At 42.4% G+C, this 15,160-nt stretch overlaps 1 protein-coding gene across 2 annotated transcripts in view; it reads right to left on the bottom strand.

The window, feature by feature from the left end:
* Positions 1–15,160, bottom strand: part of sept9b (septin 9b) — a 201,661-nt gene that overhangs the window by 115,849 nt on the left and 70,652 nt on the right. For both annotated transcript variants that reach the window (XM_034187387.1, XM_034187386.1), the window contains exon 2: positions 11,720–12,400. In XM_034187387.1, coding sequence (XP_034043278.1) covers positions 11,720–12,400 — 681 coding nt within the window. The remainder of the gene's footprint in view (positions 1–11,719; positions 12,401–15,160) is intronic.

Genomic DNA, 15,160 nt, shown 5'->3' with positions numbered 1-15,160 from the left:
CATGTTTAATTTTCATTGATACATCAAGAATGGTGGAATAAGGACTGTGAAAAAGGAAAACAAACAAAAAACATTCTAATCAGTCAGATTCACTATCTATCCAGATTTTTAACTGTCATATAGTGCCTCCTGGTGGTCACAATAAGTGAGAAGAAGTGGAATTGTGTGCTGCACACAGTTAAGTGAAAGAGCAGCTGCACTTGGAGCAGGCATACCTCTCCAGGCTAACATGTCCATAGGTCTTTGTGACATCATAAGGCAGGCTGAAAAATACTGTGTATCATAACCACATATATATTTGTGATATCACAAGGCTGGTTCTTGAAACTCTGGAAAACAGCTCAAAAAACTAGTGGGAATTTATTTTTAGAGGATGTTTTGCATTTACTTGCAATAGTTGTGCATTCCCTCACAACATTTTTGCATTCAAGAACAACATGTTTTGAATTCCCAAGAAATACAGGGAACTCAAAAGTACAGGGTGACCCTTCAAAAAAAGAGAACCCATAAAAACTGTAATAAATCCTACAAATTTCAAGAAATTTGTTGGACTTAAACATCAGTCTGTGTATGATCATTCCTCAAAGTATCAGTTATCCTGGTCGCTTTGCATAAAACCGCTTTCAAAATTATGATCCAAATGGTATGATTTGTCACAAAAAATGTCTTTTCTTGTCTCAACCAAGGAAGAGATTTCGCCTGGAGGCCTATTTCGCCAACTAATCTCAACTTTGGGGAATGACTGTACACAAACTGAAGTACACAAACCTTTGTAGGATGTATTACAGTTTTTATGGGCTCTGTTTTTTGGGGGTCACCCTGTACTTTTGAGTTCCCTCACAATAAGTTTTGCGTTCCCATGCAATTCTGTCTCCTTTCTCTCAGGGAAACCCCTCTAGTTTGTAATTCATGAAGAATTAAGCAAGCATCCTATTTTCTGACTAGCTGACCATGTTCTCTGCATGTGGAATACCTCCATTTGTAAGGGTGAATTTTTCCAAAATTCAGTTGAATTCAGATGAATATAATCGACATCATCTACCTGACTGTTTTAATATTTTCTTTGACACAACCCTCTTATTTGAAGAAATTGTTAGTTTTCTCTTGCTAATTGGATAGCTGTGCTTTTCATTCAGTAGTACCGTAATACTATGTCTGCATACAGCACTTAAAGAGGAACTATGCAACATTTTACCTTAATTTTGCAATTTAGGAGTAATTGTAATCACTAAATGACTTGTTTTGGGGAGAATAGGGGCTTTCTCCACCACACCAAGCCTTTCGCAGCAGAAAACCAGCCTTGCTACTTTGGGGATGCTGACCCGGTGCCCCCTGAATGAGAATCTTGGATCTCCTGAGAAACACGAACTTAACGATGCTGCAACAACACATACACACCCCTCTATCAATGCACCAGCAAGCTAGCAGCTTCAAGAACAAGCCAATGATGGCTTTATTGTTACATGCTAATCATCATGGCAGAGCTGGCAAAAAAGCAAAATAAATTAAAAGTAAAAATGAGAGTGTGACCAAATGAGGGGTCACGCACCGTTCAACCTCAGCTGGGCTTTTTTGGAATAGTGAGAGCTGAAAGATAAAAAAGCATACAAAACCTGGTGCTCTTGCTGCTGCATTTGTAAATATATTGAGAGAAACTCTCTGTCCTCTTTGTATTTCTGTGTATTATCGCTTTCATCCATTTCAAAATGAGCAAATATTTGCACAAAAACAATAAAGTTTATCAGTTTGAACATTAAATATCTTGTCTTTGTGGTGTATTCGATTGAATATAGGTTGAAGAGGATTTGCAAATCATTGTATTCTGTTTTTATTTACATTTTACCCAATGTCCCAACTTCACTGGAATTGGGGTTGTACAACCCCTGGCAATAATTATGGAATCACCGGCCTCGGAGGATGTTCATTCAGTTGTTTAATTTTGTAGAAAAAAGCAGATCACAGACATGACACAAAACTAAAGTCATTTCAAATGGCAACTTTCTGGCTTTAAGAAACACTATAAGAAATCAGGAAAAATAATTGTAGCAGTTACTTTTTTAGACCAAGCAGAGGGAAAAAAATATGGACTCACTCAATTCTGAGGAATAAATTATGGAATCACCCTGTAAAATTTTCATCCCCAAAACTAACACAGCAGAGAGGGGGGCGGTGTGAGTGTCCCGCAGTGGCGCGAGCCCGCAGACTCGGTAAGCACATCGGAGACAAAATATCTTGAGACTGGTATAAAATAGTCTCAAATACTCACACATTTTTATCAAGTTCTGTTAACTTAAATAAATATTTGTGTGTTAGCTCACTGTGTGGGACCATGGTATAAGCAGATTAAACAACTCAAAGCCATTGCATCGTAGTGTTTTAGACTCAGCGTCGTGCATTCAAACCGTATAATGCACGGCTTCGAGTTGTTTAATCATTACATATCAGTTGTTTGGTGAACGTCTAACAAAAAACCATACTGTTTGACATTGCAACTCTTAACAGACAGGTAATAAACATTATTTCCTGTAACACATCTGGCAGGAATGTTAAATCCTGACTGTTCGGGTCTCATTTGTCAAAAGCCTGTAGACTTCATTGATGACCTTACAGCCATTATAGTCCCGTTGTTACAATGGGACTATAATGGCTGTAAGCTTTAAACTGCCTCGGGGAAACGGGGCGCCAGATTGATACGCAGTTACACACACAACTTCTTACGCTGCAACGTTTGATGACTGTTGAGTGTCAGAGCCATGCAGTAAAATTATAACCTTAGCATAGATGTGTTAGTGCAGTAACACACATAGAGAAAGTGTTTTTTTTTTTTTGTTGTTGTTGTTTTTTGCTTTCCATCGCTCTTTTTTTGGGGTAATTAGCTGACAGGTCACACTGAGTAATGGCCTGGGATCAGTCCAGAGTAATTACACTGGGAGATGACTGACCTCTTATATGGCTTCGCCTGAAGGCCTGTGTGTTTGTGTGTGCACGTGTAGATGAGAGTCAACAAATCTGAGGTGTCTGTGTGTGTGTGTGTGTGGATGTCCTTTCCTGACCTACCAGAAAGGTAGAGACAAATCACCCGTTGCCCTCAGCCCCCTCCTCCCAATTTTCAGAAGGTCAAACCAAATAAGAGATAAATGGCTTCACATCTTCTTCTAACGTGATGACCACACATCCATTAGGAAAACAAATGTCCAACAGAGCAATGAGTTTATTACAACAAACAATCCTAAACTCATGCTTAGCATGGTAAATGAAAAACGGGCTGCATTTATATAGCGTTTTTCCATCTATATCAGAAGCTCAAGCGCTTTACAGTAATGCCTCGTATTCACCCATTCACGCATCGATGTCAGGGTGCTGCCATGCAAGGTGCTCACCACACACTGGGAGCAACTTGGGGATTAACTTGGGGACCTTGCACAAGGGCTCTTAGTGATTTTTCAGCCAGACAGGGCTTTGAACCAAGGATCCTCTTAAACCACTAGACTATCACCTCCCCTGCATGCAGTAGTTTTTGTTTGTTTGTTTGTTTGTTTTTTTTACTTGTTTGGATTGTCGTGACATAAATTTTGAAACAACTTCTATGTCAAAAATTCTGCATGATCATTTTCAGCCACAAGATGACACTGTGTGCATGCATGACAAGCTGTTCCTGTATATCAATCTGAATGAGGTACACACTCTGGAGCCCAAGGTGGCAATAATAAGCTGGATGCTCATTGGTGCATCATGCTTAGAGAATGTGTGAAATGAATAAATCATCGTCTGAAACAGAAAGACCACACTCTTAAGTAATAAGAGTATTCAGGAGAAGATATATACTTGGCCCCACAAATCTTAGAAACATGGTGTCTAACCAGATCCTTACTCTGGATGGCATTACCATGACCTCTAGTAATACTGTGAGAAATCTTGGAGTCATTTTTGATCAGGATATGTCATTCAAAGCGCATATTAAACAAATATGTAGGACTGTTTTTTTGCATTTACGCAATATCTCTAAAATTAGAAAGGTCTTGTCTCAGAGTGATGCTGAAAAACTAATTCATCCATTTATTTCCTCTAGGCTGGACTATTGTAATTCATTATTATCAGGTTGTCCTAAAAGTTCCATGAAAAGCCTTCAGTTAATTCAAAATGCTGCAGCTAGAGTACTAACGGGGACTAGAAGGAGAGAGCATATCTCACCCATATTGGCCTCTCTTCATTGGCTTCCTGTTAATTCTAGAATAGAATTTAAAATTCTTCTTCTTACTTATAAGGTTTTGAATAATCAGGTCCCATCTTGTCTTAGGGACCTCATAGTACCATATCACCCCAATAGAGCGCTTCGCTCTGACTGCAGGCTTACTTGTAGTTCCTAGGGTTTGTAAGAGTAGAATGGGAGGCAGAGCCTTCAGCTTTCAGGCTCCTCTCCTGTGGAACCAGCTCCCAATTCAGATCAGGGAGACAGACACCCTCTCTACTTTTAAGATTAGGCTTAAAACTTTCCTTTTTGCTAAAGCTTATAGTTAGGGCTGGATCAGGTGACCCTGAACCATCCCTTAGTTATGCTGCTATAGACTTAGACTGCTGGGGGGTTCCCATGATGCACTGAGTGTTTCTTTCTCTTTTTGCTCTGTATGCACCACTCTGCATTTAATCATTAGTGATCGATCTCTGCTCGCCTCCACAGCATGTCTTTTTCCTGGTTCTCTCCCTCAGCCCCAACCAGTCCCAGCAGAAGACTGCCCCTCCCTGGGCCTGGTTCTGCTGGAGGTTTCTTCCTGTACGGGGGGAGTTTTTCCTTCCCACTGTCGCCAAGTGCTTGCTCACAGGGGGTCGTTTTGACCGTTGGGGTTTTTACGTAATTATTGTATGGCCTTGCCTTACAATATAAAGCGCCTTGGGGCAACTGTTTGTTGTGATTTGGCGCTATATAAAAAAAATTGATTGATTAATTGATTGATTGATATACCCCCCACCCGGTCCTCATAAATCAGTAATATAAAGTGTTGGGGATCACCCAAGTACACCCTTATGCTAAATATGAATGAAATTGGTGAACTGGTTTGTGAGATATAGTGCTAACAAGGGTGGCACTGACAATATCTTGAAAACGTTGCTGTGACCTTGAAATTGACCCCCAAGGTCACTGTAATTGACTGGTGTCAGGGGAATCACCCACATACACCCTTATGCTAAATAATGAATGAAACTGGTCAACAGGTTCTTGAGATATCACGCTAATAAGCGAAAATGGATGGATGGAAGGATGGACAGACAGACATGCTGATCACTATATGCCCCTGTATTTCACACCAGGGGGACAAAGAGAGGGAATTAAGTTCATTCACTTTAAGAGAGGGACTACCCTTCATACTACTCGGCACTCTCGCCAGAACTGCAATAAGAGCAGCTAGTTGTTTGAAAAGGTTTATTTACATTTAGTGAGGTAAAGGAGTCTGGATCTTAAACTTGATCCAGGACAATCTCAAACCCAAACACTTTGACTCCTCACTCAGCTGTTCAAATCTAATCAGGGTATCCACTGATTCCACAAAGATCACAGCAGAGTCTCCAAAGTCAAGGACAGTAAACCTTTCCTCACTGACAAAGGCTCTTAAATTCTTGGAGTCCATAACATTTCCCAACACCCAGTCCATCCAAGCACTGAACAGAGTAGGAGCCAGAACACACTGCCTTGATAAATTCCAGAATTCATTGAAAAGAGTGGGAGACTACATTGTTTTAAAGTGGCAAACGGAAAGGCAGAAAGGGTGACTGCATTACTTTAAACATCAAGGCAGAAAACAAGTTAAAATGTGTCAAAGTTTTATTGTGAGAATAAAATGAGCTTGGATCAAAGGTTTAATTTTATGAAATGGTACCATAAACTCTTCGTATTGCCTGAAAGAATGTATGAATATCTATATTGCTTGAAGTATTTCAAAACAATAACATAATTATTATTTTATCTGTCATATCAACAAGAAGCTGTAAGAAGAAAAGTTTGTCATGAAGAATTTCATTTCTTGTGAGCCTGTCATGGGCTCCTCAAGAGTTACAAGTTGGTTTTAGGGGCTGAGTTATATGTGTAGTTGTGATGGTTAAGGATAAGGTTCAGGGCCCTAAGTAAGGGGTCATGGAATGGTGTCAGCAAGAGGTCTCACAGGAACAGAAATAGCAACATGTGTCAGTGTCCATAACCCCTTTGCATGCTGGTCTTTCACGTAAACATCCCCGTACATCTCACTCTGTGTGGCGATCAAAGCTGAATGCAAACGGCTGAGAAACTGACTGAGTGAGATCACATGATCCCAGAGAGAGGAAAGACACTGCGGTCACGCGTGAGGTCACGCAGCAGGAAGCGTCACTGACAGAAAACGGGAAGGAAGCACAGAATAACACGTGTGTTTGCATGTCCATGCACAAATGGCTTGTGATGTCATTTTGTGCTGGAAAGAAAAAAAAAAACCCTGAATGGACAGGAAAGAGTTTTATACAATACACTCCAAAAACACAGCTGAAAAAGCAAAGTGATGGAAAATTGAAGAACATTCATTCAGCTTAGTATGCCAACATCTCATTCTCTCACAGAGATAATTATAATGTAAAGGTACCTGGACACTTGCACAAATATGATCCCCGGACTGCCGCACAATTTGTCGTACCAATGCGTTCCACTTTGTCCTGTTTGACGTCGTGCTATCTAAAAAATAATTTTGTAGTCAACACATTTGCTCTCAGAACTTAGCTGATGAAACCATTTTCTCATCTCTCCCAGAATCACAGAGAAATTATCTACAGCTGCAGGTTGTCTCTTGGGCGCCATGCGGTGGAGAACGCATTTGGAATCTTGTCTCAAAGGCAGTTGTTTGTAATACATATATATATTGTAATGGATTGGTAAAACAGTTGCATTTTCATTCCTTCTCATGAGTTTGATAATGTATCTGTAAAATTATAATACAATAACATGCTTTTGGAGGGCGGTATGCATTTTAAGAGGCTCGATGTCCATGCCCAGTCGCCAAAAATGACCGATATTAGTCCAAGTTAGATGACGGCGAATATCGGTCATTTTCGGGCGACTGGGCATGGATGGAGGGACTCAGAAAATGCAAACCGCACGACAACTGCATGTTATTTGCATTATTATCACTTACTGAGATACACAACACGTGGAATCACATTAACAATATTTAATGTCATTTCAAAACGCACGACACCCAGCAAACGCGTATATAAAAAGTTGGCTCACTTTAACTTTTGTCGTGTTGGCTGGTACCGCGCTGCTCTCCAAATTTGCCAGTGCGTCCTCATCAAGCTAGCTGCTTTGGCTGCTGTTCATTGTCTGACTATCCATGATAAAATCATCTGGAATATCCATATCGGGACCAACGCACACTTCTCACCTTTTCATCTTTTCCTCTGCGGACAGTTCTTGGGCTTCGCAGGCTATGATGTCATCAGTTTATGCACAGCGGGCGGGTATTGGGATACCCGCCCGTTACTGCGGGCAGGTATAGCCAGGTAGCATAAATGTAAGTCTATGCTACCGGCCCAGCAACGCCTCAGTAATTGATAATAATGTTTTTATAGATGCAACATCTCGTCATAATCGTTCCGATGCCCTGCACGCAATGACACTCATTGACACGCAGCATTTTCGAATAGGCTGCACAATGTTCACGACTCACGAAATTAATGCATGCCAGAAGTTTAGAACAGTTCAAAATTTTCTTTGCGCACTGGCACGCAGCCGTGCACAGTTCACGCACAGTTCACGCACAGTTTACAGCACGTTTACGCACTGGCATGCCAGATTGCGTGCCAGTGTGGGGATCAAATTTCTGCAAGTGTCAAGGTGCCTTAACACCCCCCTCCCCCCCCCAACAAAACAAACACTCATAAAGAAATCCATAGCCCCAGAATATCAACACAACATAAATATACTGAATTTTTACATAATGACAGTGACAATGTGTTTTTTTGTTATGGCCATACACCAAGCAGCTATAACATTGTAACCACCTGTCTAATATTTTGTAGGTCCCCATTTGCCACCAAAACAGCCCTTCTAGCCCATCAAACCCTGGGGCCTCATGTACAAAGGCTACATATGCACAAAAACGTGGTGTACATCCTTCTCCACGCTAACGTTCAGATGTATCAAAAGTTAAATGACCGTGGGAATGTGCGGTGCATCATGCAAAAAATCATGGCTCGGGTATGTACATTTCAACAGTTATTGTTCCACTGCCGACACGCAGAGGTGATGCTGGGAAACTGTTAGTGTGAAAACAAGAAGTCATCACAGTGATGTGCACATCATAGACACACTTCTGAACAATTTACAAACCCACGTGCTTGCAATTATATGGGTGGATATACAAACATGCGCAAAGTGATGAGGAAAATGGTACTAACAATGGCTGTGTTAGGGTTCTCAGAGGATCTTGCAAATGGTGCAATCTGATGTGAGCGTGTATTCAGGGAATGGAAGGATTTACTTGCAAATGAAGATAACTGGCTCATAAGCTGAGTTCGATTACGAAGGCCACTGTTACTAGAGTTGTGTGCAGGACTGTGGCTGGCCCAGTGCGCAATTCTGTGAAGAGCCAGGGGCTGTCTCTGCCCACACAGTACTGACCACACTGGGCATCTTGGCAACATGGCATTCCAGCAGGAGCTGGCCGATTGGTCAGGAGTGTGCCTGTCAACCTTGAGCCGACCCATGCCAGCTGTGTGTTACGCAATCATCCGAATGCCATCCAGGTACATCACGTTCTTACATTAAAGCACAATTTGCAGTGAGAGCCAATTTCCCAAATGTAATCAGAGCTATTGACTGCACACATATTGCTACAAGGGTGCCATCCCATGATAAATTTGTTTTTGTTCATAGGAGACATTTTCATTCCGTCAATGTTCAAATCATATGCGATGCGCAAATCCATTGGGTAGGGTTGGGAACAGGATCAAAGCTGGCATGGTGCGCGATAGATGGCTGCATGGGTAAATAGTTTATTTGTGTAATTGTTCCGAATGAAAAACAGCATGGGCACATTTGGGAATGTGCACATTCAAATATGTTTTTTGTTATTATTAACTGTCTTTTCTTTTTCTTGATGGTGAAACTACAGCTGCAGATTCTTAACAGGCTCCCCAATTGTCTTCCTGTGTTCAGTATTTGTCAATAAACGTGTAAAGTTGTGAATGTCACACACTGTCAGCCGTGGCGCAACTCAGTTTTTTAACTTCAGTGCATGTGTGCTGCTCTGAGCTCGGCCTCACATACACGGTCCCACTAATTTTTTTCAGTTTCATGTTTATTCCCTTTGACAGGGTACCAAATAAACTATCCGTACCAAATAAACTATCCCTGCGTGTCTCCATGTCATTTCCAGTCATCTGTAGCTCACACTCGTTATAATTTCTTTTCTGTGTTCATGTTGATTGTTCTGACGGAGTGGGATTCCCAGCTTCCAGGGCCTAATTACAGGCATTTGCATACTTAAATATGGGCGTGGAAAGGGAGGAGCTTGGTACGTCTGCATGTGTGCTCAATTCCACGTTCAGTGGGATGTACAAATGGAATTTCAGGGTTTTAGCGTACGCCATATTTCAGTAGGAAATCCATGCAAGTCTTTGCACATGAGGCCCCTGGACTGTGCTACACCTCTAAAGGTTGTTGCTGTGTTGGGCACCAAGATGCCCAACACAGGCCACAGAAAGGTTGGACCACACTGTCCAACCTTTGCTCATGTACCCCTGGTCACCCATAACGCCATCAACCGTTCACCACTTTTCCTTCCTTGGATCTTTTTGGTCGGTATCGTCCGCTACAGACCAGAAGCATACCACAAGAGCTGCAGTTTTGGAGATGCTCTGACCCAGTCAACTAGCCATCACAATTTGGCCTTTGTCAGTGGCATTCAAATCTTTATGTGACCCAATTTTTCCTACTTCCAAGATATCAACTTCAAGGATAAAATGCCACCTTGCTCCCGAATATATCCCCACCCACTGCCACATACCATTTTAATGAGATAATCTAGGTTTATTAACTGAGGTCTGTATGGGGAAAATATCAGAGCGAGGTGTAAGTATGAACCAAGCATTGGCAAAAAACACAGAGGTCTGTTATTCCCGTACAGACCGAGCAAGCGAGGTTAATAATTTGTTTATTATATGGCTACTATATATATAAACACACAAACTTACTGGATTGGCTGAATATGAAAGCTGCTGACGACTCGTAGGCAGACCTGTTTGCTTCACCTCCATGAAGAACTTGCGTCAACAGATGGTCTGGTCGTTAGCTGGTAAGCTTTAAACCCATGTGTTTTTTCTGATGACATTTAGATATTTATGGAGTATGTTCATGTCCAAGTTTGTTTTTCTAATTGTGTTTTTAGCTTTCTGGTTTGTAACGAATGTGATACACATTCTGGACTGATTGTCACTGTAACTGGTCTGATATGAGAAAATGCCTGTCTGTATGATGGGTTGCTCCTCCCAAGTCCTTTGGCTAATTTCTAGCAAACTTGGAAAGTGGATGAAGGTCGACCCTGGAATTGCCCTGAAAGTGTTCGTTTTGGCAAAGGTGAAGGTCATTTATGTCCCGGGGTGGGCACCAAAGATCACAGGACATGACTGAGGTTTTGTCTGCTCTGAGTTTAGCAAAATTAAAAGTTCACCTGTCAAATAAAGTCATAAACACACAAGAACATTTTCTTGGTTGAACCTAAGAGAGATCTGTGATAGACTGGCATCCTGTCCACCATGTACCTTGCCTCATGCCCTGTGACTGCTGGGATAGTGTCCAGTCCCCCCGTGACACTTAATTGGAGTTAGAGAGGCGTTCAGACTTTCTTAAGTAGAAGTAGCGGGTGCTCCAAAGGCAAAAAAAAGGTTGGGAACCACTGATTTTAGTCAAGGAACTTGGGTCTCAAATCAATTTTGACCAAACTTGACACACACAGTATGTAGGTGGATTCCAGAATCACCATGACAAGGTCAACCAAAAGCCAATCATTCAGTTGAAAGTCAAGGTCATCAAATGCCAGGTTTCTATCATAAACAAGAAGATCACACTCCTATTGATGCAATCCTTGCCCTACCATCCTGCCACAGCCCTCCATGTCTTCATATCCTTGGGTACTACTGCCTAGTGGTAACAAATGAACTGCACTACAAACAATACAGTACCCAATTAAGATGTTTTATACCCATGAACTCATTTGTATTTGAGTTGCACAATGCAGTGGGTGGAAAAAACAAGCAGACTCTATAGCCTTTTAATAGACATATTAATGCTCATCACACTGTTTTATCCTGCTTGAGATATGGTTAATCGGAAATTACTGCTACCACAGAACTAGGATTTGATAATTAATTTTCCCATTAACAAATGTTAAGTAGAAGCTATGTACTTTTATTTTCTAGCAGCATCATTACTGCTCGACAGGCATTACCATCATTACTCACCATTACTCACCATTACTCAAAACAGACATTTTAAGCAGTGGTAAGTAATCAGTGGTAAGTGAAGATGGCAGCACAAGTGCCTACTGAGTAGAACTTTATGTTTCCACTTAATGTATAAAGAATGCCAAATGTGTTTTCAATAAAAGAGAGCAGACAATGTGTTTTGCAAGTGCAGCTGATAACAGTGAGAAAGTATGGACTGTGCAGAGTTGTACAATATATGAGGACTAAACAGACTTACTGTCAGGGTTTGGAGATTTGCGTCCGACATGGCTTGGCGAAGAGCAGCGGAACGTGGTGATGATGGTGTTGTGGTGAGGGTTTGAATGATGGGGGTGGTGCACAGCTGAGTGGTAGCCGTTATTCTCCTGGGTAGCTCTGGTGACGTTGATGTCAGGTTTACGGACATCTGCAGAACCAGGGGGCTCAGCTTTGCGAGTCTGATTCTGCTCAGGGATCCGGGTGGCTTCATTGTTAATGTTGCCCTCATTGCGGCGTGTGACTGGTGAATCGCTAGGTGTCTTTGAAAATGTGACTTCTCTTTTGTGGCTCATCTCCGGGGTTCTGGAGTGGCCCAGGACTTCGGGACGTTTTAGGGAGCTGTTGGTCACAAATCGTGCAGAAGCAGGGCTGGTGATGTTATCAACCTGCTTGCTAGAAGAAGTGGAGATGTCAATAGAAAGTTCAGAGCGACGCGACACAGGTTCAGGGGTTCTCGAGCCTGCTCCCCCCATGATTGAGCGGGGTTGGGCGTAATTGATGTTATTGCTGTTGGAGGCTGGGGCTGTAGTGCCCAGGTCACGGTAGTAGATGCTGGTGGGAGACATGGTGTTACGATAAGGGGAGCTGGTGGTGCGGCGAGTGCCAGGGGATGAGTGAGCGGTAGTGTCAACATCCTCCACTTCAAAGGACCTCTTCAGAGCTGTACGTAAGGGACAAACAACATAAATCACTCATATGAACATTTTAAATATACTGTGAATAAAGAAGTTTGTTCAGCTGAAAACACTATATATTGAAAGCACAAAGTCAAAATGTCTGCACCAAAAACAACAAATACCTCATTTCTCTTAACAAATGCCACATCAACCAAAATGCCGTTTTATAGGAAGCAGGAAAAATATAAAATAGTCTTCAGTAGCATCATAAAATCAACTAAGCAGGAAATTAACTAAAGTAATTTCCCAAAAAGCAAGGATTAAGTGCCAGACATTTGAGGGTTGCTACAAAAAGTGTTTCTGTGGAAAAACAAAAGTACAACCACATACTAGCAATAAAACAGGTCATATCGTGCAAAATTTTTACCTCTCAGTTTGAAAAGGCTCCAGTCGTGTATCTGTGTGAGATTAGTATCAAAGTCTATAAATCTCGGTGTCAACAGGTCACAAGGCTAATGTTTGCTTGTGGGTGCAATAGCTTCTGCTGGAGCCGATTCACGTGGTCGTTAGGTGAGAGGCGGGGTACATGGCACCTTTGTTTCAAACAGCCACAAGAAAAAAATAATGGCAGTGAGATTTTCACATCAAATTGAGCACAGATGATTCTTTACTTAAATGATTGACAGCCAGAGAGTGAAAAACTATGGACAGTGCAAGTCTTCACTTGTAGGTTTAAAGGTTGAAATTTGCAGACCTTTCGTGAGTCAAAAGTGTGGTGGCAGGCCAGAGTTGTGCCACTGACTCTCTCGACCCCACGCTTGGCACTTCACTGTACCAGCAGAAGCTTGAAATGGCTTCTAGTTTTCACTGCGATTCTGGAAAATATTCAACCAAGATAGCAAAAAAGAGTTCTCTTCATGATGCGCTGTGACACACATCATGATACGCCAAATACAGTGACACTGTCAAACCTGAATACACTATTTTTTACTACTTCTAATGGAGCCGTCTGGAGTTAAAGACACATTCACAGGTAGGCACGTAGCTTATTTCAAGAAGTGTTTTAATTATCTAATTACCAAACATGCAGTACGGTTCTTAAAAAATAAACAAACAAACAAACAAACCTCACATGAGATGTGCATGTAAAAAAATATGTATGATATAAAGTCTTTAGAAGTGTATTATTTCACTTCTTTCTCTGTGGTCTAGTCAAAATAAATACATAATTAAAATAAAATTGTAGTATCTAATTGCAACATTTATAGAACTACATGTGTCAAGTACTGCAATATGTATTGAATCGGTATCCGAATATCGTGATACATATTGGGAGATAAACATATCATCCCAGCCCTAATAATTTTAATTTAATTTAACCTTTACTTTACCAGGTTAGTCCCATTGAGATCAAGACCTCTTTTGCAAAGGAGACCTGGACAATTATAAAGTTTCCAGTTCACCTAACCTGCACGTCTAGGAAACCAGAGCACCCGGAGGAAACCCACGCAAACACAGGGGAACATGCAAACTCCACACAGAAAGGCCACAGGTGGGGATGGATCCCATGACCTTCTTGCTGTGAGACAACAGTGCTAACCACTAAGCCACCGTGCTGCCAATGATAATTATTAGCATTTGTTATCTGCAGAAATAAATTGTGTGCATGGTATGACAAGGAGTGTGTGTGTGTGTGAGTGTGTGAGAGAGAGAGAGAGAGGGACAGGAATAGGAAAGTCTGCTACCCTCTCCACACGGTCCCCGTTTATAAATCGTGGTGTGACCTCCGTTTTCTTCCTTGTTAGCCTTGCACCATGTTGAGAGCTGCTCCACCTCCTCTCTGTAGGTCAGGGCTGGCCAAGTTCGGTCCTCGAGAGCCACCTTCCTGACACTCTTAGTTGTCTCCCTGCTCAAACACACCTGAATCCAATGAAAGACTCGTTAGCAGACTTTTAATGAGCCTTGGCCACCAGCCTATGAGGGAGGATGGTGTTAAAAGCAGAGCTATAATCCACAAAGAGCATTTGCACATAGCTCCCCTGCTGCTCCAGGTGGGAAAGTGCAGTGTGGAGTGCTATGGCTACAGCGTCCTCAGTGGATCGGTTTGCCATATAGGCAAACTGGTGGGAATCAAGACTCGGGGGGAGGGCTGCTATGATGTGACTACAGATCAGTTTCTCAAAGCACTTCATCACCACTGGTGTTAGTGCCACTGGTCGGTAGTCATTAAGTCCTGAGATGTGGGGTTTCTTGGGAAGGAGGACTATGGTTGAGGATTTCACGCAGGGTGGGACAATGGACTGTGCCAGAGGCCGATTAAAGATCTGCGTGAAAATTCCAACCAACTGGTCTGCACAGTCCAGCACACATCCAGGGACACCATCAGGACCAGTGGCCTTCCTTGGGTTTACAGCCCACAGCACACGCCTCACCTCATGTTCCTCCACAATAAGGTTTACGCTGCTGTTGGCTGAATGGGGACGCTGTGGTGTCACCTCTGGCACTGCGACCTCGAAATGGACAAAGAAGCTGTTCAGCTCCTCTGCCAGCCCGGGGTCACCTTCAGCAGCTCCAAGTTTGGTCCTGTAGTTGGTTAGATGTTGAATTCCCTGCCACACCTGCCTGCTGTTGTTGCTACTCAGGTGGTCCTCTATCCTCCTCCTATAGTCCACCTTGGTCTCCCTGATGCCCCTCTTCAGGTTGGCTTGGGCTGTGCTGTAGTGGTCTCTATTGCCGGACCTCCAGGCGGTGTTCCTCTCCTTCAGCAGCCGCTGGACCCTCATTGTCATCCAGGGCTTCTGGTT

Source organism: Thalassophryne amazonica, chromosome 15 (assembly GCF_902500255.1).
Source record: "Thalassophryne amazonica chromosome 15, fThaAma1.1, whole genome shotgun sequence".
Taxonomy (NCBI): domain Eukaryota; kingdom Metazoa; phylum Chordata; class Actinopteri; order Batrachoidiformes; family Batrachoididae; genus Thalassophryne; species Thalassophryne amazonica.
This window is presented reverse-complemented; position numbering and strand designations above follow the sequence as displayed.